Below are 25,331 nucleotides of genomic sequence, written 5' to 3' on the forward strand. Positions count from 1 at the left end.
TATATTGCACCACAATCCTCATGTATTTGAACAACCTTCGTTATACATATTTTTAATTAATGTTTGTCTGTTTGTCCACTATGCAAAAATCTACAATTTTCAATTTAGAACCACCAAATTTGGTGCGCTGTCTCGTATTATATTATTACAAGGCTTATATTAGTTTTATTTCGCCTTTGGTCTAAAACTATTTCCTACATTCTTCCGATCGGTTTTAAATTTTTCCATTTTGCGCGGTTTGGTCACCGATAGAAATTTAAATTGCAACCGCCATTTCGATGGTGAAAAATAATCGTAATAAAAACGTTTAAGAATCCAAAAAATTTGGAGCTGATTACAGCTCAGCTCCCCCAGTGGCCAGTAGCCTTATATTTAACTTTCTGCCACCCACTCGTTTTGTCAGATTTTAATTGTTGTAACTCCTTTAACTTTATCTTTTTCAAACTATATATTATAAAATTTGCATTATAGGCTTTCAATATCTCTTAAAATATTTTTACTTCACTATTTTTTTGATTTTTAAATGCTTTTTATTATTACTAAATTATGTTCACAATACATCTATATTTTAATAGCTACTGATCTACTGATCATTTTCTATTTTACAATTTTAATTTAATTTTGTTAGTAATCATAGTATTATATTATTAAAATGTTAATATGTACAGCGTAATAGGAAAAAGAGCTCAAAAACCTATTTACAATTCCTATAAATGCTCATAATACATCTAATACATAATATTAATTAAAGACTCTCTAAAGTCGATGACCTAAATCAGATTGTGTTAAGGTAATCTTTAATTCACTAATAAGTTATATAATGAATATTAAAATGTTTATAATATAATGCTGATATATGTGTAGGATATTAATATAAAAATGATTACAATTATGTATAATGATGTGGCTCATGCCGAACAGTTGGTACACGTATGTATTAATGTTAAGGTTGGTACCCCTGAACCGGGTGCGGTAGCAGTAGTAGGAGTAGGCGTCGCGCCTTGACGCGCCGGTTGCGTACGCGCATCGATTACCTATTGTTCTAAATAAACATAAGATTGAATTGAGATCGTCTTTACTTGTCTCTCTCTCCTGCAATCCTCCCTACTACCCAGCGGACTTCCTATAAAATGGGGGCTCGTCCGGGATAGGGATTCAGATTGCGAGAAAGGACGCCGACAATCTGACAGGTGGTCGCCATTGAGCACCACGACGACGACATCAGCAGTGACGTCACGAGACGGGCGCGAAGACAGCTGTGTCGAGAAAGGTTTCTTTCGCCGAAATTCACCACATTAGCAAAGGACTAGCTAAGACGACCTGATGACTGATGACCGATGACCACCACCACGACGAGGATATCAGCTGCGACGATTTCATCGAGAGCTGATCACCTGATGCTATATCAGTGTTTGTGTGTGTGTTCAGTGCTGTGTGCATAAGTTTATATGCCCCACCGTATATATTAGTGCAACGATTTTGATGAGTTGTGTTGAAACTCTTTAGGTTATAATTGACATTCTATTTGTTTATTTACCATTCTATTTGTTTATTTATCATTGTATTTAATTTTATTTGCAAAATGGCGACTTTAGAATCGTTTGAGAATGTTAAGCGGAGTTTGAATGAAGCGGAACTGAGTGAAATAAGAGAGTTATATTTATTTGTGTTTGGAGAAGTTGGAAATTCGAGACAGTTGAGAAAGAATTTGAAAGCATTTTCAGGTTATAGATTAGATACTTCATCGGAAGAATATGAAAAGATAATAGAAAAAGTAAAGAATATGCCTGTAAATAATCTCATAATGATATGTCGGATTTTAAATATAAAAATGATCGGGACAATGAACGATATTGCCGATCGTATTGGATCATTCTTAAACAATTTGGTCCAAGATGAAGAAGAAGATGAAGAACCGAACCAAGATGAAGACGATGAAGAAGCGAACCTAGCTGAGGACAACGACCAAGAAAACAAGGAAGAAGATGGACAAAGCTTAGGAAGTTTTAAGCAGATCCAAGTATCAAGACGAGATGCGCCTTTATTGTCATTTCGAGATGTAGAAGACTCTATATCGCCGTTTAACGGAAATGAAGACTATCCTGTGGAGAAATGGATAGCAGAATTTGAAGAGCTGGCCCAGATGACGAATTTGGATGACTTAAGGAAGCTCATGTATGCCAAAAAGTCATTGACGGGAGTAGCAAAGTTGTTTATACAATCTCAACGGGGAATAACAACGTGGAGAAAATTGAAAAATATTCTAATAGAAGAATTCAAAACAGTTACAAATAGTGCATCGATACATAAATTATTAATGACTAGAGTAAAACGCCGAGAAGAGAGCATCAAAGAATATATAATAAATATGCGAGAAATAGGTAGTCGGATAAACCTAGAGGCAGAAGTAATCATCCAGTATGTTATTGATGGTATTCCAGACGAAAGCTCAAATAAAATAATTTTATATGGAGCTAAAAACTTTAAAGAATTCAAAGAGAAAGTGGAGACATATGAAAAAATTAATGTTAGAAAAGATGTTCCCTGGAATTCGAGGAAAGACGACGGAGTGTCAAACAAACACATGTATCAAAAGAAGGATACAGAAGAAAACAAATACAGTATAATTTGTTTCAATTGTAACAGGAAAGGACATAGGTCTTCAGAGTGTAGAAATAAGCACAGAGGACTGAAATGTTATAAATGCAACAGCTTTGGACATGTATATGCAAAATGTCCGATGAGAAAAGGAAAAGATGTATCGGAATCTACTGTAAATACAATAGATAATGTAAATATACCTGCTTTAATGGAAATCTGTAAAGAGTCCGATATGGAAAAACTGCCAAGAGAGAATATTGGTGAAGAACTTGTCACCGATGAGGAAGAAAAGAAGACAACACAAATTCTATTTGCAAACATAGTTGTCACCGAGAAAAGAAAACAAACGATGACCGGAGATGTCGGGTCAATGGAAGAAAAGCAGCAGAATAATAGTGAGGAACTGACTGTTCTCACCGAGAATCTCAATAAAGTACAAGAAGAGCTAGCGGAGAGAAACAAAGAAATTTCACAGCTCAGAACGGAGAGAAATTTTATGAAGTTACGCTTGGAACAGCTTGAAGACTTGATGTCAAACAAGGAGTGTTCTTCAAAAAACATTGTGCCGAGAAGGAAGACTGATCTACAGGCGGAGGTGTCTGTTGAAGTATCAGAATATTACATGGAGCCGGGAGAATTGCATGCTGTTTCAAAGAAAGAGACTTGGAAAAAGAGATTGACTGACGGCGTGCAGAAGAAAAATGTTTCAGATAAAAATATTTTATCGAATGAAGATATCTTGTATAAGAAATTCAAGAAGAAAAACAGACGGACATACAATAAGACACGAACATCAGAAAAGCAGTACAAAGAAGAAGATTTGGTCGGAATAAAAAAGGATTCACAATTTGAATCGGGAATGAAACTAAGACCTAAATTCATTGGACCGTATCGGGTTGATTGTAAAGTTAGAGACAACAATCAGTATGATGTATATGAAGTGGGAGAACTCGATGGGTCAAATTTTGTTAAATCTTCAGTAGAAATGATGAATACTTGGAGATTGAAGTGATACTGTTTTATTTGAATGAAAGATGAAAAATTATAAAGAATGAAAGATGATGAATGTCATTCGAGGACGAATGTTTTGTCAGATATGGCCGAATGTAGGATATTAATATAAAAATGATTACAATTATGTATAATGATGTGGCTCATGCCGAACAGTTGGTACACGTATGTATTAATGTTAAGGTTGGTACCCCTGAACCGGGTGCGGTAGCAGTAGTAGGAGTAGGCGTCGCGCCTTGACGCGCCGGTTGCGTACGCGCATCGATTACCTATTGTTCTAAATAAACATAAGATTGAATTGAGATCGTCTTTACTTGTCTCTCTCTCCTGCAATCCTCCCTACTACCCAGCGGACTTCCTATATATGTATGTACATACATACTTACTTGTTACGGCCAAATTTTAAACGCTAAATTCTGATAGCTCGAACTGATCTTATATTTACAACTTCGTCTTTCTGGCTTGATTTTGGGCTTAGTGTATCTGAACTGCGATATTTTACGAACCCTTTATCATACTAGATTTTTTTATTCAAACTTTCTTCTGCCTGAGCAACCCCAGACAGAAGAAATAATACATCGAAACCAGTTCAAAATTAATACAACATGTGTTTAACGTGCTAAGCAAAGTCATGAATATTTAAATGTATATAGGAATACTATGTATATTAAATTGCATATAAATTTAAATATATATATAATAAAATTCACTGTAGATTTTTTTTGCTTGAATAATTGTCAAGTTTTGATTTAATCGAAAAAATGTGCCGCGTATATTCACTTTATATTGTAATCTTTAATTATCTGATTTCATTGTTGAAACGATTCCTTACCAAATTGTCCACCTATCTTATACATATGTACATATTATAACTATGGCCATAGGTGTCGCCTTGTGGAGACCTGTAATGGCACGATATTTATATATAAGGATTTAGTTTTCTAGCATAAAATAATGCATGTATAAAAGATCGGGTTGGCATGCGTGAGTTGAAGAATGATTAAGCTGTCATCCTGTACATGTGACGCGCGAACGATCAGTCCGTTGCGGCGGTCCGCTTTTCTAATGCTTTAAACCACTCAACGAGTCTCATTTAACTTCACCGCCTGTCTCCTGACAACCAGATCCTAAATTTTATTTATTTTATTACATTTTATACCAGAAAGGCCTTACAAGTAAACCCCAATGCGCCTTCCTGGCCAATTACACACATTGCAGCATTTTTATTACACAAGTCGCTCAATTACGAGACACTAAAAACTTGCAACGATCGCCTAATATTATCACAAATATCCAGGTCTGACCAGCAGCACTACAGATATACAAAAATTATTTTCAATCGAGGTCTCATGGGATCGAACCCGGCGTCTCTCGGTGATAAGCAGAAGCTTAACGACCGAGCTATGCTGCTGGCTATATATGTATGTACATACATATGTATATGTACATAGAAGTTTCCCATCATATTTGAACAAATTTAATTACGTCCATGTATATATCCACGCCATGCTGTTCATATTCAATGAATGAAATGCTACATCTTAGCTTATTCTATAGTTCAACATCAGATCTCACAGCTTCCGAACCCTAAGTACTCGTACTTTCAATATCCACAAGTGAGCCGTCAGATCCTAAAACGCGTAAATAAGGCCATCAATCACGCATCTTTCGCTCAAAAGCTGCTTTTTAATACATCATTGAATTTTCATCCCTTGCTCCAATTTGATAATATTATATAACTTTTTTTTATTCAATAATAAAATATACATTGAAATGGTTTACATTAGAGTAGACCCATACATATTATATATCACTGAAAAGATCATGAATGACATTTATAATAGTGTTGACGAATTTGATTGAGCCCAAAATTTAAATTTTTGGTAAGAAAAAAAAATAATAGAAACCTCATGACATATAAAATATAATAATAAAAAAATATTACTTACATCCTAACTAATACTCAATAACTACTTTTTCCCCCTTTTTATTTTTTTGGGACGTAAAATATCGCAAATAATAATTTTAAAAACGATTTCCATTACAACAATAAAAATATCCATACTTATTTCACCCAAAGTGATCATATTTTAACAATGCTCCACAGATATATATATATATTTTTAAATAATACTCATTTTTCTTAATGCTATTTATCAGTAGTAATTTTCAAACCATTTCATAAATTAATTCACAAATGATTTTAGATTGAATTATTCACATAGAATGTGCGCCTAAGGTATAATTTATTTTAGGGAAACTTATTATTTTTATCAATTGAAAGAAAATATGTATTTCTTAGAAGTACTTCTATATCATTAATCCTAAACATAATTTAATTTCTACCCCAATAGTTTTTTCATTTCCTTTGGTTTTTCGAATCGGATCGTAGGTTTGTCTATCTGAACAATATCCAGTATGCAATATCCGCACTAGAAAGTAGTAGAATTCGGCAATTTCGAACAGGACATATCTGCGAGCGTTCAAGTTTAGGAACTTCAAAGGAGTTCACCGGTGCGGTGCAGGCAACTGTGGAAATTGGCGCAGTTGCATCCTGCCGGAGGGTGCAGTTAGTCTGCACCGCTGAGCATCTTAATTGCGTGAAGATCGACGCCTGCAACCGCACAGTTTACGACACGACATCAAATCAAATTATGCTTAAATTGAGATTCTCCGGCTCAAACTACTCTTCATAGTTGGTTGGCGCACATTTGAGCAACAGTTTCAACCGCTAGTTACATATATACATGATCTCTACTTGTGTATACATCATTTCTCCATATACAATACATATGTATGTACATATAATACATGTATTCAGTAGGGGTCTACGTGACGAGACAGAATGTTAAATTACAGAAAACACAAATATCGGAAGGCAAAGATCTGCGCGCGCACATTAATACGGGAGGAAAAGCCTGTTCCTCTTGTTCCTGTTGTATCCTGCTCGCGCAAATTAAGTGAGTATGTACCGTTTACCATGCACCATTATTTTTTGATCTTTCGACTTAAGATCTTTCGATTTTCGATCTTTGCCTTCCGATATTTGCGTTTTCTGTAATTTAACATTCTGTCTCGTCACGGAGACCGATTCAGTAGTCGTATGACTCATTCCTGAGGATCGTGATGCAGAAGTTTTCTGCATGAATGAAGTATTCACACGCATGTTTTTCCATGGGATACTTTACATCCGCCTCCAGCACCACATCTAAAAACGCCAACTTTTCTTCTATCTGCTGCCTTTAAAAAATACCATTTAAAATATTATTTTTTTGTAGTCTAAAATCGTTATCATTGTTTTGGAGCGATTTATCTGCATGCCCAGCATATTGCTCTCTGTTTGTACTGGGTGGATTGGATCGACCATTTCTCCATGATAGTTGTTAGCTATGAGTGTTGTATCAACAGCATACCGATGTTTTGATAACTTTTTCCCGCCATTGGATACTCCACCATTTTAGCCACCCATATACCCTACGCAGCTAGGAATTTCGGGTCCTCCATTACGTCCAAAGTCCATATGAACCTGTTCATATTTCAGACTCAGTTAAAACTGTACGAGCCTAGAACATGAAGAAACAAACGGATCGGGGAAGCTGTAGTGAGTGTCTTTCCCTTAATAAGGAGGTACTTAGGCCATATCAGATCATTCTGGAACGAGCGCTGGCTGCGCGTGGACCTCCTGAATCAGTAAATAAATGCTGTGAAGCGACTTTGGCCTTTCATTTGGTTCCTCAACCCACCCCTACGCAACAGTATCTATGTACATATATAAATTTACACCCCCTGTCAAGCTGGGCCCTCATGCTTTGCATGACTTTGCTATGAGGCAGCTATGCCACTGTCTACATACATAAACTGTCGTGATATTTGGAAAAACTCGCCCACGGGGGGGGGGGGGGTATTTTTACGAGATATTATGAGAGGTATATTAGTATACGAGAAACGCGTCAAAATAATAAGATCGTACGAATTAGCAATTACATGAAGATACGCCCATCACAGCCAGAAACCACAAGCACATTCCATGCTACACTTTTAAGTATGTTCTTACCATATTTCGTCACATATTATGTCACCCAATGCTCATGCGTTGATGTAAAATATTATTATATTTTATTTGTTCCTTTGCTTTTAACATTTTTTTCAATGATGTCTCAAAAACCTAAGTTTATACAAGTCATCTAAAACCTCCTCCCTCCTATTAAATTAATATTAAACCGTCCCTTATGTATTTCATATGTTATATCTTATTGTTGCTCAATATTATACTTATATTTAAAAAAAATTACATAGGGGCGAAATTTTTACTTTTATTTTGGGTAACAAAATGTTTAATCCCGGCCCTGATACATATGCACATACTCGTAGGTGAGTGCATCTTAATTATTTTCGATAAAAATATTATGATTTGAGTAAGCTTGGAATATGAAAGAGAGTATCCACTGTCTAAGTGAATTTGTGGGTAAACCATAGAGACCCCGGATTAGGCTAACGCGTCTCAGTAAGTGCCTGAGCGAGTGCGTGCGTAAACAATAAACTTGACGGGGTAGACCTTTAAGTGCCTAGACAATAGACACATTAATGAATCGGGGAAGCTGTGTTGGGCAACTAGTCCTTTATAATGTGGTACACACGGGAGATCAGATTATTTTGGAGTGAGCAGTGGTTCCGTGTGGACCTGTGGGAACTTTGAATAAATGATGTGATGTTACCCACCCCTACGCAACAATTCTACAATTATGAAAAAATATCCGTTTCAACCATATCTCTTAAAAGGGCGGCATTTCGAATTCTGTCTAAAGGTCTTGGGGTGTCAAAGTCTAGTTATAATATAATATATGTAATTTTGTTTTCATCGTAAGACTGGATTCTCAACTAGCTCAATTTTATTACAGATTTGACATAAAAATTATATGCACGTGTCCGATCATGGAACAGACTATAACCATAATAACAGAGATGGTTGTACAAGGTCACACCGAATTCGCATTACGATTTATGCGCTCGCATGTAAGCGAACGTTTCGCATTTTATATTGAAAAATATTTACGACTTCCTCGCCGCACACACATCCAAACTCCTGAAAAGTATCGTTACACCCGCCAAATTAGATTTTTTATAGCTACTAAAGAGCAAAGATGGACCATGCAGTGGATATGGGAGAAGAAGGGTAGGAAGGTGATGAAGCAAAAAATAAAATAAAATACGGTTTTTTAATATAAAAAGCTGAACCTTTCGGAAGGAGAAAACTTTGATCTTATTTTTATTACAAAATAATGCGAAACAATAAACTTCAATTAGGGGGGGGGGGTGTAAGTATGGGAAAGCGGGGATGAAAAACTTGGGGTGGAGCTTTGAAGATTGAATCGTGTAATTATTATAATGTATTTTTCATCCGCTTATGTGTATTTCGAGCGAGTGAGCTCTTTACGATTGTAAACGAGTGAGCTTTTATTTGTTTTATGTATTTTATGAGACACCCTGTGGATGGGGATGATGGTGTCGACTATAATATTGCTAATTTGCTAAGTGCGCGCGAACTTAACCCGCGTTCAACCACAACGCAATGGGGTGGTTTTCAACCGTGAATTTATTCAATCAAAATTAATTAATTTCCGTACAGCTCTACAAGAAGGACAAAAACGAACCAAGTTCTTATCGAAGAAATATACAGTGTTTGATGAAAAATATTCACAATCGTCATTTCTGTACAAACTGCATATTTAATGAAAATTAATCAGCATGAAAATACTACGCAATTCAATTTTATATTTTTAAAACTTGAAAATCAATTTGTTACTTATGTTACAATGTTACACGGGATATAGGTGAGGAGTGTGATAAGGCTAGTGGATATAGTGGAGAAAATGAATAGATTGAAATGGCAATGGGTGTAGATAACATAGCTAGAAGAATGGACGAAACGTTGACAAAAAAAGTGCTGGAATGGTACCTGATAGAATGTAAAAGGGCGAAAGGAAGGTCACAAAGAAGATGAAATTTTTAAAAATGGTGTATGGTGAGATGGATGATATTTGTGCAAAACAGACATAAATGGAAGCATTTTGGAGACGCCTTCATCCAGCAGTGGATGGTGAATGACTGTAAATGATCATAACTTAATTTTTATAAGGTATGTATGTTTATACTGGCACAGCACAAACCTTCAACTGCACATAAACAGCTGTACGAGTAATATTCTTTAGAACATTATATATGTATATGGACACATTCAAATATGTACATGGTGTAGATGTAACAGCAGTAGCCGACACGATCTATTCATATTGTTGCGTAGGGGTGGGTGGAGGATCCAAGTAAAAGGCCAACAGTCGTTTCACAGCATTTATTGATGATTAAGGAGTTACACACACTGTCACTGCTCCGTCCAGAATGAATTATATCGCCTACGTACCGCCTTATAAAGGGTAGATCTCTCAGGACGCCTAATCTGTTTACCTGTTATATAGTCACGTATTCGGATATGTATTTCCAAGACATTGGGACTTCCCGTACCGATTCTGAGAAATAACTAATAACGGTCATTGTTTAGCCTAAATGCACTTAGAGTCCAGATATAATCTTTGGAAGTAAGTGCATGCATTTAGTTAACCGATAACAGATATCCGTTGGTCTAAGTACAATTCGCTCAATCCACGGCGTACGTAGCAATATTATACAGCAGTACATTTAAATCGATTTTCTTTGGCCAGTGTTGAAATATTCACGAATGAGGTAACGTCACAGTGGCGGGTGCACGCGTGCTTACGAAAGTGCGCATGTGCATATGAATATTTTCGGAAACATTATATTGTGACAATATTGAATCGAAAATACGACCCAAACAATATTACGCCGTATCGTCACGCTCTGTAATGTATGTGTAAGCCGATTTTGGCTTGCAATCAAAACAAGTCCGAACGTGCCGAAACGTACGCTGCTGTAAAGAAGTAGTTTAGAAAAGTGCACTGCTGAGCTGGACTGTTGCCGTGCAGTGCTGTATAATATAAATAGAACTTTTCTTTATTATTACAAAATTAGTTCATCCAGGGCGTATCTTTATTTTTGGTTAAGTTGAAGTTATATAAAAAACTAGCGAGAGAATTGGTCCACTTGCGGATGAGAGATCCCGACCAACATTCCATTTAACCGACTCGTCAACGAAACATTCGCCTTACTTTAATTAAAACGCACACTTGTGCGGGGTGGGAAATACCCTTGCGATAATATTATATGAAATAGAACAGCCACCCTTGTCGCAGAACATCGTCGGCAAAAGGAGCACATTATGATCACAGACTCCGCGCGCCATATTGTTCTTTGGAGGAACTTTGTTCGAGTGGAACCTAACCTAACCCACATACATTTCTCTAGTCCGTCAACTCGAGGGTCGAAGCAGCGGGGGTGAGATGCACCTACACCCCTGCCAAACTGTTATCGTGACCTAACCACGTGATATTGTTCCTAGCCGTTCTATATTATTTGTGTCAACATAATATAGAACGGCTATATTTGGATAGGATATGTACGTTTTCGAATATGCAAACTCTCGTCCGCATACGAGTATTTATGTATGTACATATGCACATATAACCTGATTGAAACACTTCGGTAGCATTCAAAACCGTTCATTTCAAGCTTTCTTCAAAGTCGTAACGATTCACATATTGTAATTGCAGCCTAACTTTTATATAAACAAGACACTTTAGCTCGAACGGAATAGTTACCAACAATACTTTTTCCTTTTCTATTAATTTCTAAGTATTAATTGAAAAGGAAAAGAAGAAAAGGAAAGCTTTGTATCAAAGACAAAGGACTTTCAGTCTATTTCAACTTTATACATACATTTTTACAAGAAGAATATTGGGAATATGGAATTTTGCAAGACTGGGCGATGCCGATTATGATGTACTGTCAGAACAGTCAAACTTCCTGGTTGAATCGAGTGAAGCATCAGCAAAATATTAAGGTGAACTGCAATAAACTCAAAGCTTAATGAATTGGGAAGAGGAACATCTACATATGACGGAGCTGCTATAGCGGCTTCCGCATTGGAAAAGTACAGTAGTAGGGGTTGTTGCTCAGTGTTTACAACCCATATTTTTGAATAATTTATTTATTTATTATTTTATAATAATAATAACAATAATATGACCAATGTGACCTGACAGGTTGCCCCAAAGTGTCACATCAGTCTTACAAAAGAAAAGAACAATAAAAATTACCAATCATTCATCTCATTCCAATAGACTAATGTTAAATCTATCGTTAAATGATAGTATTTGGTACTAATGTACAAAAGTTTCATCATAGGTGTCACCTTGGGCAAATGTAGTGGTACCTATGGTTGAGGTTAATATACAATGGATAAATAAACGAAGAAATAAATATGTAGAAACATTTTTGGTGTCAGTATTTTGAAAAAAATATTGTAATACTGAATGTTTCTATTTTTACCCCTTTCTTTTGTAAATCGAATTTTCAACCATAAATATATATTGTAAGATTTATTCAAGTGACCAAATATGTCAATTAACACCTGAAGAGTTTTTTTTAAATAGTGAATTACGCCTGAAGTATTTTTTTTAGGGTGCGATTTAACTTTACATTGAGAAAAATACGTTGTATCTTAAAAAAAATGTTTGCGCATTAAAAAATTGCATTTTTTTCGGTGAATTAAACAATCTCGTATTGTGCATCGAATAAAATATTTTTGCATTATAGTGGGAACATTAAAAAATATGAAACGATCGTTCGAAAAAATAGATTTTAGAATTAGATACAAAAAGTAGCAACGTTGCAGTCTTCCGCTATTGACAACTGTCAACTGTCAAAATTGTTTACTTTTGTTTACGTATTACGTATGCATATGAATGATGATGTCAGGTCGTAGAGTCGAAGCCAAGGTCGTAGGTGTCGAAGATTGCAAGCCGAAGAGTAAGAACGAAGTAATCCAGTAGACGTTGCCGATAAAGTTCATCTGTCTTTTTAATTAAAATTTCATCCGCTTATGTAAGTAGAAAATATTTTTTCATTGATCAAAGCAAAGTTTCTAATGCAATATGTATACTTCATTCACACAATTTTTTTGTAATGTACAGCAACTTTTTTTAATGTACAAAAATTTTTTAAATGCACATTTTTATAAAATGGACGTTTATAAATTTTTCCCATTTTTTTTTACACAGTGAGTCACGTCATTCGCGCTATTGGCATTTTACACATTAATTCTATAGCAGTCATCCGTGGGCAAAAGGTCAATAAATAAATATAATATCATTACGAATAATTTCCAGAACGTGAATTCCTCCGCAAATTCTGTGGAAAGTCAACGTTGAGTTTATATTTTCGCCGAAGATCATAATTGAATTTATGGGTCCGTATAAAGGCGTCAGTGTCGCTTGGGTTGCGACCCTTTTTCTTGGTCCATTCAACAGTTGTGCCTTTGAATCCCTTCCCACCCTCCGGACACAGACACGTCACGTGCACACGCGAAAACTTCCTATAAAGTGGATTTAGAGGCAATAGACATTTCAGTTGGCGATTTCCGCCAACTTAAGCATATCTGTAATACTAAACGTATGGATATGTGTGAAAGCTCGCGTATTAGACTTTGACTATCCGTACTTTTGGATTTGTTTTTAGTACAAGGACGTACAGAAGGACGCTGAAATCGTAGCATCGTAGAAGTCTAAATTGGAGTGCTATACCGAGATCACGTGTGGTTAGGACGTCTTTCATTTTTAAGAATGCAACTCCCTTTCCCCACTCTAACGCGAATTCTCTGGTTACTTTCACAAGTTTCACCCTGATAGCACCCAAGATATCAATTTTTGTAGAGTAATCCGTATTATCAGTCAACTTACCGAATATCACCCATTTGTTTTTCTGACATTTGATGCTAACCCTGCTCTGGAGCTATGCATAACTATTGCAACTAGTGTTGCTTACAAGTCATTTAAGTTACACATATAATACAATTAGAATGTCAGTTTCTACTTTATTAGAAACTGACATTCTACGGAGCCCTATTAACGTTTTTTTCAATTATCATCCACCCGAGCAACATCATTGTAATGCCAACTCAGTAGTGTAACTCGGTGTTTGCGTTAATGCTAACCACCGAGAGGCTCCCGGGTTCAAGCTCTAGGTTGACCTAGATTGTAGAGAATTTATTTGGAGTTTTTCTGCAGTACTGCTCGTCATATTTGTATATATATGACTCCAAGTCGATTTTTTCCCATCACAGTTTATCAGTTTTTTTTTTATTTCATTATTAAAACAGTTCCTCGTGAAATTGACAAAGCCATTCTACCTACTATTTGTCACTATTATTGAAATATAATTTCAAATTTATAATCTATAAATACTACCACAATATGTACCACATGTGTCACTCAGAGGTAAAACCCGTAAAAGCATCATGGTAAAATATAAATTTTAAAAATACATATCACAACCCCTATATTTTTGTTTCTTTAATTCAGCAATTGATTTTCCGCTGTAACTACACCTACATACATACCATGTATACATACATACATACATGTACAATCCAGAAAACTTCAACCGCAACGTTCAAATACTCTCGAGTGCGATTGCGCTCTGACACATCACTACAGAGTGTACAAGGTAATTATTGCACTCTGAGGAATCGAAACTTCAGCTGAAACGGTCGTAAAGGTCTGTGCTTTCATCCTTAATCTTGTAACAGAAACCATTATAAGAGATGCATCGTGTTGTAGACTGAAATCACCTAGAATTATGCGACCTCGAATGACATATAACACATCGCTCCAGACGACAACGTCAACGTCAATTTCAATTTAAACCCTAAACTAGTGTATGTATCTTAAATTGGTGATGTGCGACCTTTCTTCGGGCCTAGACTTAAGAGTCACGAGTAAATATACTTCTAAGAGATTGATAGTCTGATAAACGGTGAAATGGTGAAGCAAACATGATCAATATCAGATTCGAATTTCATAATGATTCATATTATATAAATATTTTCAGATGAGAATTCTATAAAAAAAAAATTATGATAAAAATAAATAGCATAACTGTTTAGTCTGTGCGTTGAGTAGGGGCGGTAGAAAGGCACATTTGGATAGCTGGCTGTCAACACGTCGATCTGACAGGATATTCCGATGTAATTTTTAATGATTCCTCTAGCTTCGCGTTGGAAACATTTTCTTACTTAATAAAAGTTAGCCCCTGTGTGTCAATAAAATATCAAAGTGATCGGAATAGTGGAAATCGTTCAAAGTCAGCCCACAAATTTCGAAAGGTTATGATTTTCACGTAACTAACTAAATCAAAAGAAACTAAATAAATAGAAACTACTAAAAAGCTACGACATCAATGAGAGATCAATCTCATATAACACGTTAAATAGATAGGTCTAGGGAGTCTCACTATCCAAAAAAACTATCGATAAAACGTTACCGTCAATTAGCTTTTAAAAAAATATTTAATTTGATCTACCGTGGAAAGAGTAAGAAAGAGTATATAAATAAAAGTAGATAAAACTCAAAAGTGATCGTAGTTGGTAAAGTTTGAGAAATGTCGTTCTAAATGGTTAATAAGCGAAAGAGACAAAAAAAAATAGAAAACTCCGTATAAATTTTAATTTAAAACGTAATTTTTCCACTGCACTCCAGATAATAACTCGAGTCTCTTTTGTATAATAAAATATGAACGAGTTTCCCTTTTAGTTTTTTTTTATTTTTTTTCAACACCAGATGGCGTTCCGTGAGCAAATAAAAATCGTCTAGTATCTGGAATAGGGAATGGTAAACTAGTGAATCCCAAAGGATGCTTGGAAAATCCATCGCTTCAATCAATTAATTTCCCGGACTCGAGTTAAACACGCTTGAGCGGCTTTTCTCGTTTTCTTTACCTTCAAGACCAGCAAACAAATATGACAGTTATAATTAATCAAAATCTGACCCCGTTTAGAAATGGATTAACCTATTCGTACTTCTAATATAAACGTGGTCAATACTTGACTCAACAAATCTATCAATATTAGCATTACAAAATGCCATAAATAAATATATACATATATTGATTGTTGAATGATAATTACCTAAAAATATATATTTTTAAATATCAATTATATGAAAAAACAGTGTGAACAAAACGGTTTCGCAATTTTTTTCGAATGTCACGAAACATATGTATTTCACGATATTAGCTACAGCCCACAACGTAATGCACTGGTAGAGCTATTGGATACCAGTATAGAGGTCACGAGTTCAAGTCCCGGCCAAATATGATGCTGGCGAAGTTTTGTGGTTAAAATACAGATCAATCATCTCCTGTTAGAATTTTCAATTTTACCCGCTTAATTGTGGTGACGGATCCAAAAAACCGATATCTTCTCCCTCAATTTCTCGCAATTTCGAGGTATTAGCTACTCGAATGTGTTGAATCTTATAAAATGCTACCTGCATAATGTATTACTCGCAAATTTACCATGAATCTAAAATTTTATTGATTGTCTATAGATGTCTCTACTATACTCTGTGCACTGTTATGTTTGGGTAATTCCTGTCATGGCACATACATATGATGTATGTATGTACATCAGTGGCGTATATTGGGTGTGTGCTAGGTGTGCGGCGCACACCCGTGAAAACCAAAGACCACATAAAGTAGTATTTTAATACAAAATAATGTGTTGTTGTATAAACAGGCATTGATGTGTATGGTGTATTTACCGCGTGCGCTTGGTCGTGTATGGTGTGGTGTGCAGTCTGCAGCGTGTTGTGTGTATGTAGTTTGTGCGCCGCGACGAGAGAATACCTATGCCGTGCAGCAAATTGGTGGGTTTGGTTGGAGTGTGCAGGCGGATATTCGCTTGTATAGGTTTGTTCGCGATATTAAGACGTACGGTGTGCTACGACTTCAGAGCACCGCGCAACAGTCGGCAATTGACCAATGCGATGCGGCACGTGGTCTCGTACTTTTTCGCACATTCGTATTTTTATGGTCATTCGTATCTCAGTCATACCTCTAATAACTAATAATGGCTAACAGTGTTCAAGACATTTTAACTATTCCGTTTTCAAATAGAAGTTTTGAGATAAAATTAAAAATAATTAAAGATGGGAAACCGTGTCCGTCTCTTCCAAATTTATCCAGTTTGCATAAAGAAAAAACAAAAGTTTACACTAGACATTTTTGCGTTTCAAATTATAAAAAATTCGAATGGATTACAGGCTGTGAAATTCGATCCAAACTTTTCTGCTGGCCATGTTTATTGTTCTCCAAAGATATTAATGTGTGGAACAAAGAAGGATTTGCTGATCTCAACCATTTGACAGCAGCACTGAAGAAACACGAAGGATCGCAGGCACACGTTCAATCATTTCTTTCCATACAAATGTTTGGCAAACAACGAATCGACGTATTAATTGACAGTCAACGTAAAGCCGAAATAAGTCGACATAATGAACAAGTAAATAAAAATAGAGATGTTTTAAAACGAATTATTAACGCAATAATCTATCTAGGAAAACAAGAACTGTCCCTGCGAGGTCACGACGAGTCATGTAATTCCGTAAACAAAGGCAATTACATTGAATATCTAAATGCTCTTCGAGAATATGATTCTGTTTTAGATACTCATTTAAATACTGCTACTACCTTTCGTGGTACTTCTCCAAGTATACAAAATTACATAATCGAAGCAATCGCTCATGTTATTAAAGTTCATATAAAAAATGAAGTAGAGTCAGCAAGTTTTGTTGCTATTATTCTCGATGAAACTTCAGATATAATGACAAAATCACAGCTCTCAACAGTTTTACGTTTTGTATGTAAAGGCAATGTACATGAACGGTTTATTAGTTTTACAGACGTTAGTGCTGATAAAACATCTAATGGTCTATTCCGTCACGTGGTGAACATAGTTGAAGAATTTAAAATTCAAGACAAATTGGTTGGACAGACTTATGATGGAGCAAGTGTAATGAGTGGACACGTAAATGGTTTGCAATCCAAAGTCCTCAATGCTTATCCTTTTGCTCTTTTTACACACTGTTATGCTCATGTATTGAATTTAGTATTGCAGCAAGGTCTTTCTGATATTAAAGAAAGTTAATCATTTTTTCAAACTTTAAATGGATTGTCTACATACTTTTCAAAATCTTCCAAAAGAGTATTCACTTTACAGGAATTTGTGACAAAAAGACTTCCCTCTGTAGCACCCACAAGGTGGAATTTTACATCTCGTTTAAGTAGCACAGTACAACAATACAGAAGTCAATTTACAGATTTTTTTCGACATGTTATAGAAAATTGTGAATTATGGGACACAGATACTGTTATAAAAGCACGAGGGTTTTTAGGCTTTTTAGAGGATTTTCAAACAAATAAACTTCTTCAAATGTTTTCAAAACTGTTTGGAATAACTGATGTTTTGTATAACATTCTTCAATCTAAATCTTCGGACGTTTTATATTGTTGTAAAAAAATTAATGATGTTTTGCAGCAACTGAAATACGAAAGGGATAATAATTTTGAAATGTTATGGAATAATTATTTAAATGAAAAAAATGATGATCATGATCGTAGGCCACAAAGATTAAAAAAATATTCAGAAGTAGAAGATAAAACTTCATTTCGTCAATTATATTTCAAAATAGTTGATAGCATAATCGCACAAGTCGAATGTAGATATTCTTCACTTTCCAAATTAGAATATTTCCACCTTCTTTGTAATGATAAATATGACGAATATAAAGAAAATTTTCCAAATATTTTAATTAATAAATTAAAAGATTTTTATGGATCACTGTTTGATTATATTCGATTGAAAAACGAACTCATTGTGCTATATTCCAGCTCTGAATTTTCAGAGAAAGCTGTTCATGAATTAATACAATTCATGACAAAAAATAACCTGGAATCTGGTTTTAAAGAGGTGTTTAAGCTGGGAGAATTAATATTAACGATACCAAGCAGTACAGCTTCAGCAGAACGTTCTTTTTCGGCGCTGAAAAGAATAAAAACTTGCTATAGAGGTACGCAAAGGTCAAGATAGATTATGTGGCCTTAGCTTAATTTCAATAGAAAAAAAGTTATTGGTGGAATTAAAACAGAAAGACACATTCTATGCAGACGTGATTGAAAAGTTTATGTCTCAGAAACGTCGCATTGAATTTATGTATAAATAACTAATAAATTAAACATTTTTGTAATGCAAAACGAGTATTTTTTTTTAATTGCTAATTTTATACCCTACGTCCTACGGCATACACAGCACACCCGGTATTAACACCCACCGTCCGCCACTGATGTACATACATATGTACGCATGTATGTACGTAATAAAAAATAAATCCCCATATATGTTAGTTTTATTGTCATAACAATTGACATTCCACTTTTGTTTATCAATACCACTTTTCTTACAATCAATGGAAATCAAAAAAAAAACAAAATAAACCAATAATTATGGAATTATTATAAAAAAAATAATATAAAATTAAAATTTTCACATTATTCGTACAAAAATGTTTAATTATGTCAAGAAAAATGTTAACTTTTGTTAGATACTTTATAATTTGGCAACAAATTAAATGGTCAGAATTCGAACTTGGTTAGAATATTATTACCATTTTGGTCAGAATTATTTTATTCATGGTCAAAATAAAAATGTTAAACAGTCGGAATAAAATTTTCAGAATGAAATGAAGGACGGTCATAATAACAATGTAGGGCGATCAGAATAAAAAAAATAATAAATAATTATAATTAACGTTTATAATGAATGGTGATTTTGAAAGGTATTGAAATTTTGCAAGTCACAAAAATAAAATATAATAGAAAACTTATAATATTAAAATATGCATTAAATAATTTTTTTTAATTATTGCATCACATTTAAAGATATGTATTTATATGTATGTTTTAAAAATATTTGATATATAAATATTTTCTGACAATGATTTTGACATTGTACATACATAGCTTATGATGGCTAAATACTCGAATTTTGGCGATTCTTGCACAGTTTTTAACAGCTATTGCCAACTAAAAAAAAAATGACAATGTGTCAAAAAAATTCTGAAATTTATTATAAATTCCGACCATTTAATATAAATTCTGACCATCTAATATTTATTCTGACCGCTTATATTCTGACCGTTTATCAAAAATTCTCACCAGTGTAATATAAATTCTGACCAAAACCGTATTAAAATTCTGACCCAAAAAATACAAGCCTTGGAGTATATTCTATGTCTTAAATAAATACTTTCGACGCGCCTGTGTATACATATTTAATGCAGTAGTACAATGGCGCACGCCACTGTATACATTTTCTATTCCTCACATTTTCGCAATTTACTGCATAACGTACTCCGTTGCATTTCTAAATAATATTTTTCCAATATCGCACGTGATATATACGTGGGGTGACCATGTTTTTTAATCAGAATCCGGCACGTTTATGAGCTCGAGTGATTAACTACCGACGAGCGTTACGCATATGCGGTGTTACGATAAAACATGTCTTCATTTATTATTTACATACACTCACCAAAATTCTACAATATGTCCGCGTGCGCTTGGTTCCTAAAGGACCAATGTCCAAGCGTATTTTCGTACAATAATTTTAGAAATAATTAAAAGAGTGGAAAGCTTCGACCCAACCGCAACCTCTCACCTGGGCTTTAAAATTTCATACGAAGCATTATCGTCTATTTATATCGTCTACCGAAACGTGCTCTTGCCATAAAAAATTTAGAGTAATCAACACGTTCAATCAAATATTTTATATATTTTCCTGGCGTTGCTCGACATGTTTGAAATTGTATAAAAATAGTAAATAAAATTTAAAAAATTCCAGAAAACTTTTTTTATCGATTTTACCACTCCCACAAAATTTATCGATTTTAGTAAGATGGACTTTTCTTGCCAACTTTAAATTATTAGTAGTAAAAATAATAGTGATTTTCCGGACATGCAAACAAAAAAGCAAATCCTGATAGTTCCATCGTATTCGGTTCAGTGGTTTAGGAGCGTAGTCGAGACACACACGTAGACATTCATTTTTATACGTGTATATATATGTAGATTATTAAATTTCAATTTATTAGTCGATTTACTTCAAAAATTTAGAGACTCCGGATGACGCATACCGTAATACTATTAATTCAAATAAGAATAGTAATAAAATAAAAAGGAGTCGTAGTCGGTTGATTTTTACGACACGGACTGTGACTCCACAGCCCTGCCCTGTATTTAACAAAATATTTAAAAATGCCTCTAAGCTTATTGTACATACATATGTATGTATATGTTACAGTCCAAATGTTAACTCGGGTTTGTTCATGAACATACTAGTGTACTACAAATCAAAAGCTATCTTCAAATAAATTCTCACCAGCTGTTTTAGATGTCGAAAATTTTGAGCTGTCAGAACGCTGAGTATTTAAAATGGGAAATCCTGTGGAAACCGAATTACAACGTTGCTATAATTCCCATTCCCGTCGCTATAACCCAAGGTACGCATACGTATGTATAATACAGATAATTGAAGATGGAGCAAACGATTCAGAATAATTAAACTTATGCCTCATGTGCATGAACAAACTATGTATGTATGTAAGTCGTTTGTCAATTTGTTCTTTTGTATACAATATAACTGGCTAGATTAGTTCATGTATGAATAAATTATTGTGTTCATGAACGAAATTTTCATTTGGACTATATCATATACATATATTTTACTGTAAAAAAGCCAAGGAAAAACTACATCAATATGGTAAGTATAATATTAGGATTAACCAATTTTTGAGCTTTCAAAGTAACATAGGTATCTACATATGTAAATATATAGTAATCACATTTCTAGCAAACGCCTCTTTATTTTTATTCTCGGACAATATAATGTACATTAATATACTATTTATATTTAAATAACAATATTTCGTTTATTTTTATCGATGCATTCAATTTCTTTATGAAACCTAGCGCTCGTCAGATTTTCCAGTCATTTCGAATTTGCTAACTTTCTTTGATACAATTTATTAGACACAAATGAAAGCATAATATACAAATCCCCAATCTAATCGACCGAAATCTCCCAAAGGCAACACTGACGACTATTTTCCAATTCCAACGAGAGAGGCAGAGCTTTCACAATAGCACTATAAGATAAATCACTCCCGATATTAAAATCGGCATTCGGATTATTCCGTCACCGATGTGTGTATGTATTTATACGAGAGTCCCGGTTAAAAAGCAGAAGATATATGGCCACAGCAACACAATAGACCTGCAATGATACACCTACATAATAAATATACCAAAATATATATAAATATGGATCGGAATATATTCGGAGAGCAAGTCGCACGCTGGTGGCGTTCCACGAAGTAGGCTGAGCGGAAACGGATATTGAATCGAGCAGTCTACTTACATACATACATACATATACATACTACATACACAAGTCCACCATACATGTCGTATAAATAATGTATCGTATCGTGAGAGCTATACGGATAATATTATTACGTGTTGTGGGGTTGGTTTGGAATTTTCAATTATCTTATTTCTGCTCTAACACTCGTCCTGTTTACGGAGTCTACATAATACGTATGTGGCTAAGCAGTGTTTGAGATTGGCGTATATCTACATACATATATATATATATATATATATATATATATATATATATATATATATATATATATATATATATATATATCAGTGGCGTATATTGGGTGTGTGCTAGGTGTGCGGCGCACACCCGTGAAAACCAAAGACCACATAAAGTAGTATTTTAATACAAAATAATGTGTTGTTGTATAAACAGGCATTGATGTGTATGGTGTATTTACCGCGTGCGCTTGGTCGTGTATGGTGTGGTGTGCAGTCTGCAGCGTGTTGTGTGTATGTAGTTTGTGCGCCGCGACGAGAGAATACCTATGCCGTGCAGCAAATTGGTGGGTTTGGTTGGAGTGTGCAGGCGGATATTCGCTTGTATAGGTTTGTTCGCGATATTAAGACGCACGGTGTGCTACGACTTCAGAGCACCGCGCACCGCACCGCACCGCACCACTCGGCAATTGACCGAATGCGATGCGACACGTGGTCTCGTACTTTTTCGCACATTCGTATTTTTATGGTCATATTATTACCTCTAATAACTAATAATGGCTAACAGTGTTCAAGACATTTTAACTATTCCGTTTTCAAATAGAAGTTTTGAGATAAAATTAAAAATAATTAAATATGGGAAACCGTGTCCGTCTCTTCCAAATTTATCCAGTTTGCATAAAGAAAAAACAAAAGTTTACACTAGACATTTTTGCGTTTCAAATTATAAAAAATTCGAATGGATTACAGGCTGTGAAATTCGATCCAAACTTTTCTGCTGGCCATGTTTATTGTTCTCCAAAGATATTAATGTGTGGAACAAAGAAGGATTTGCTGATCTCAAACATTTGACAGCAGCACTGAAGAAACACGAAGGATCGCAGGCACACGTTCAATCATTTCTTTCCATACAAATGTTTGGCAAACAACGAATCGACGTATTAATTGACAGTCAACGTAAAGCCGAAATAAGTCGACATAATGAACAAGTAAATAAAAATAGAGATGTTTTAAAACGAATTATTAACGCAATAATCTATCTAGGAAAACAAGAACTGTCCCTGCGAGGTCACGACGAGTCATGTAATTCCGTAAACAAAGGCAATTACATTGAATATCTCTTCGAGAATATGATTCTGTTTTAGATACTCATTTAAATACTGCTACTACCTTTCGTGGTACTTCTCCAAGTATACAAAATGACATAATCGAAGCAATCGCTCATGTTATTAAAGTTCATATAAAAAATGAAGTAGAGTCAGCAAGTTTTGTTGCTATTATTCTCGATGAAACTTCAGATATAATGACAAAATCACAGCTCTCAACAGTTTTACGTTTTGTATGTAAAGGCAATGTACATGAACGGTTTATTAGTTTTACAGACGTTAGTGCTGATAAAACATCTAATGGTCTATTCCGTCACGTGGTGAACATAGTTGAAGAATTTAAAATTCAAGACAAATTGGTTGGACAGACTTATGATGGAGCAAGTGTAATGAGTGGACACGTAAATGGTTTGCAATCCAAAGTCCTCAATGCTTATCCTTTTGCTCTTTTTACACACTGTTATGCTCATGTATTGAATTTAGTATTGCAGCAAGGTCTTTCTGATATTAAAGAAAGTAAATCATTTTTTCAAACTTTAAATGGATTGTCTACATACTTTTCAAAATCTTCCAAAAGAGTATTCGCTTTACAGGAATTTGTGACAAAAAGACTTCCCTCTGTAGCACCCACAAGGTGGAATTTTACATCTCGTTTAAGTAGCACAGTACAACAATACAGAAGTCAATTTACAGATTTTTTTCGACATGTTATAGAAAATTGTGAATTATGGGACACAGATACTGTTATAAAAGCACGAGGGTTTTTAGGCTTTTTAGAGGATTTTCAAACAATTAAACTTCTTCAAATTTTTTCAAAACTGTTTGGAATAACTGATGTTTTGTATAACATTCTTCAATCTAAATCTTCGGACGTTTTATATTGTTGTAAAAAAATTAATGATGTTTTGCAGCAACTGAAATACGAAAGGGATAATAATTTTGAAATGTTATGGAATAATTATTTAAATGAAAAAAATGATGATCATGATCGTAGGCCACAAAGATTAAAAAATTATTCAGAAGTAGAAGATAAAACTTCATTTCGTCAATTATATTTCAAAATAGTTGATAGCATAATCGCACAAGTCGAATGTAGATATTCTTCACTTTCCAAATTAGAATATTTCCACCTTCTTTGTAATGATAAATATGACGAATATAAAGAAAATTTTCCAAATGTTTTAATTAATAAATTAAAAGATTTTTATGGATCACTGTTTGATTATATTCGATTGAAAAACGAACTCATTGTGCTATATTCCAGCTCTGAATTTTCAGAGAAACCTGTTCATGAATTAATACAATTCATGACAAAAAATAACCTCAAATCTGGTTTTAAAGAGGTGTTTAAGCTGGGAGAATTAATATTAACGATACCAAGCAGTACAGCTTCAGCAGAACGTTCTTTTTCGGCGCTGAAAAGAATAAAAACTTGCTATAGAGGTACGCAAGGTCAAGATAGATTATGTGGCCTTAGCTTAATTTCAATAGAAAAAAAGTTATTGGTGGAATTAAAACAGAAAGACACATTCTATGCAGACGTGATTGAAAAGTTTATGTCTCAGAAACGTCGCATTGAACTTATGTATAAATAACTAATAAATTAAACATTTTTGTAATGCAAAACGAGTATTTTTTTTTAATTGCTAATTTTATACCCTATGCCCTACGGCATACACAGCACACCCGGTATTAACACCCACCGTCCGCCACTGATATATATATATATATATATATATATATATATATATATAAACATGAATGTCTGTGTGTGTGTCTCGAATAGGCTCATAAACCACTGAACCGATTACGATGGAACTTTCAGGATTTGTTTTATGCATGTCCGGGAAGATTACTGTGAAAAAAAACGGGGAAAAACGGGAACGGAAACGGAAAAAACGGGAATGAGTGTGCAAGGCAATAATTTCAAATGTGTTCGCTGCCTGCGTTTTTCCGATAAATGGGAACGGGAACGAGAACAAGAACGAGAAC

The 25,331-nt window shown here is 34.5% G+C and overlaps 2 protein-coding genes and 1 long non-coding RNA gene across 3 annotated transcripts in view; 2 read left to right on the forward strand and 1 right to left on the reverse strand.

Moving 5' to 3' along the window:
* Positions 1-25,331, forward strand: part of LOC143921171 (uncharacterized) — an 895,047-nt gene that overhangs the window by 691,131 nt on the left and 178,585 nt on the right. The window lies entirely within an intron of this gene.
* Positions 1-25,331, reverse strand: part of LOC143921164 (uncharacterized) — a 754,379-nt gene that overhangs the window by 690,013 nt on the left and 39,035 nt on the right. The gene's annotated exons all lie outside the window — the stretch shown is intronic.
* Positions 1,749-3,907, forward strand: LOC143921272 (uncharacterized). Its single transcript, XM_077444501.1, has one exon. It carries the CDS (start codon positions 1,784-1,786, stop codon positions 3,611-3,613), a length of 1,830 nt encoding a protein of 609 aa, XP_077300627.1. The 5' UTR covers positions 1,749-1,783; the 3' UTR covers positions 3,614-3,907.

The sequence above is a fragment of the Arctopsyche grandis genome, chromosome 13, assembly GCF_051622035.1.
Source record: "Arctopsyche grandis isolate Sample6627 chromosome 13, ASM5162203v2, whole genome shotgun sequence".
Classification (NCBI taxonomy): Eukaryota; Metazoa; Arthropoda; class Insecta; order Trichoptera; family Hydropsychidae; genus Arctopsyche; species Arctopsyche grandis.

Coding starts and splice junctions, on each gene's coding strand:
- LOC143921272 (XM_077444501.1), top strand. CDS start 1,784: ATGCCTGTAAATAATCTCATAATGATATGTCGGATTTTAAATATAAAA.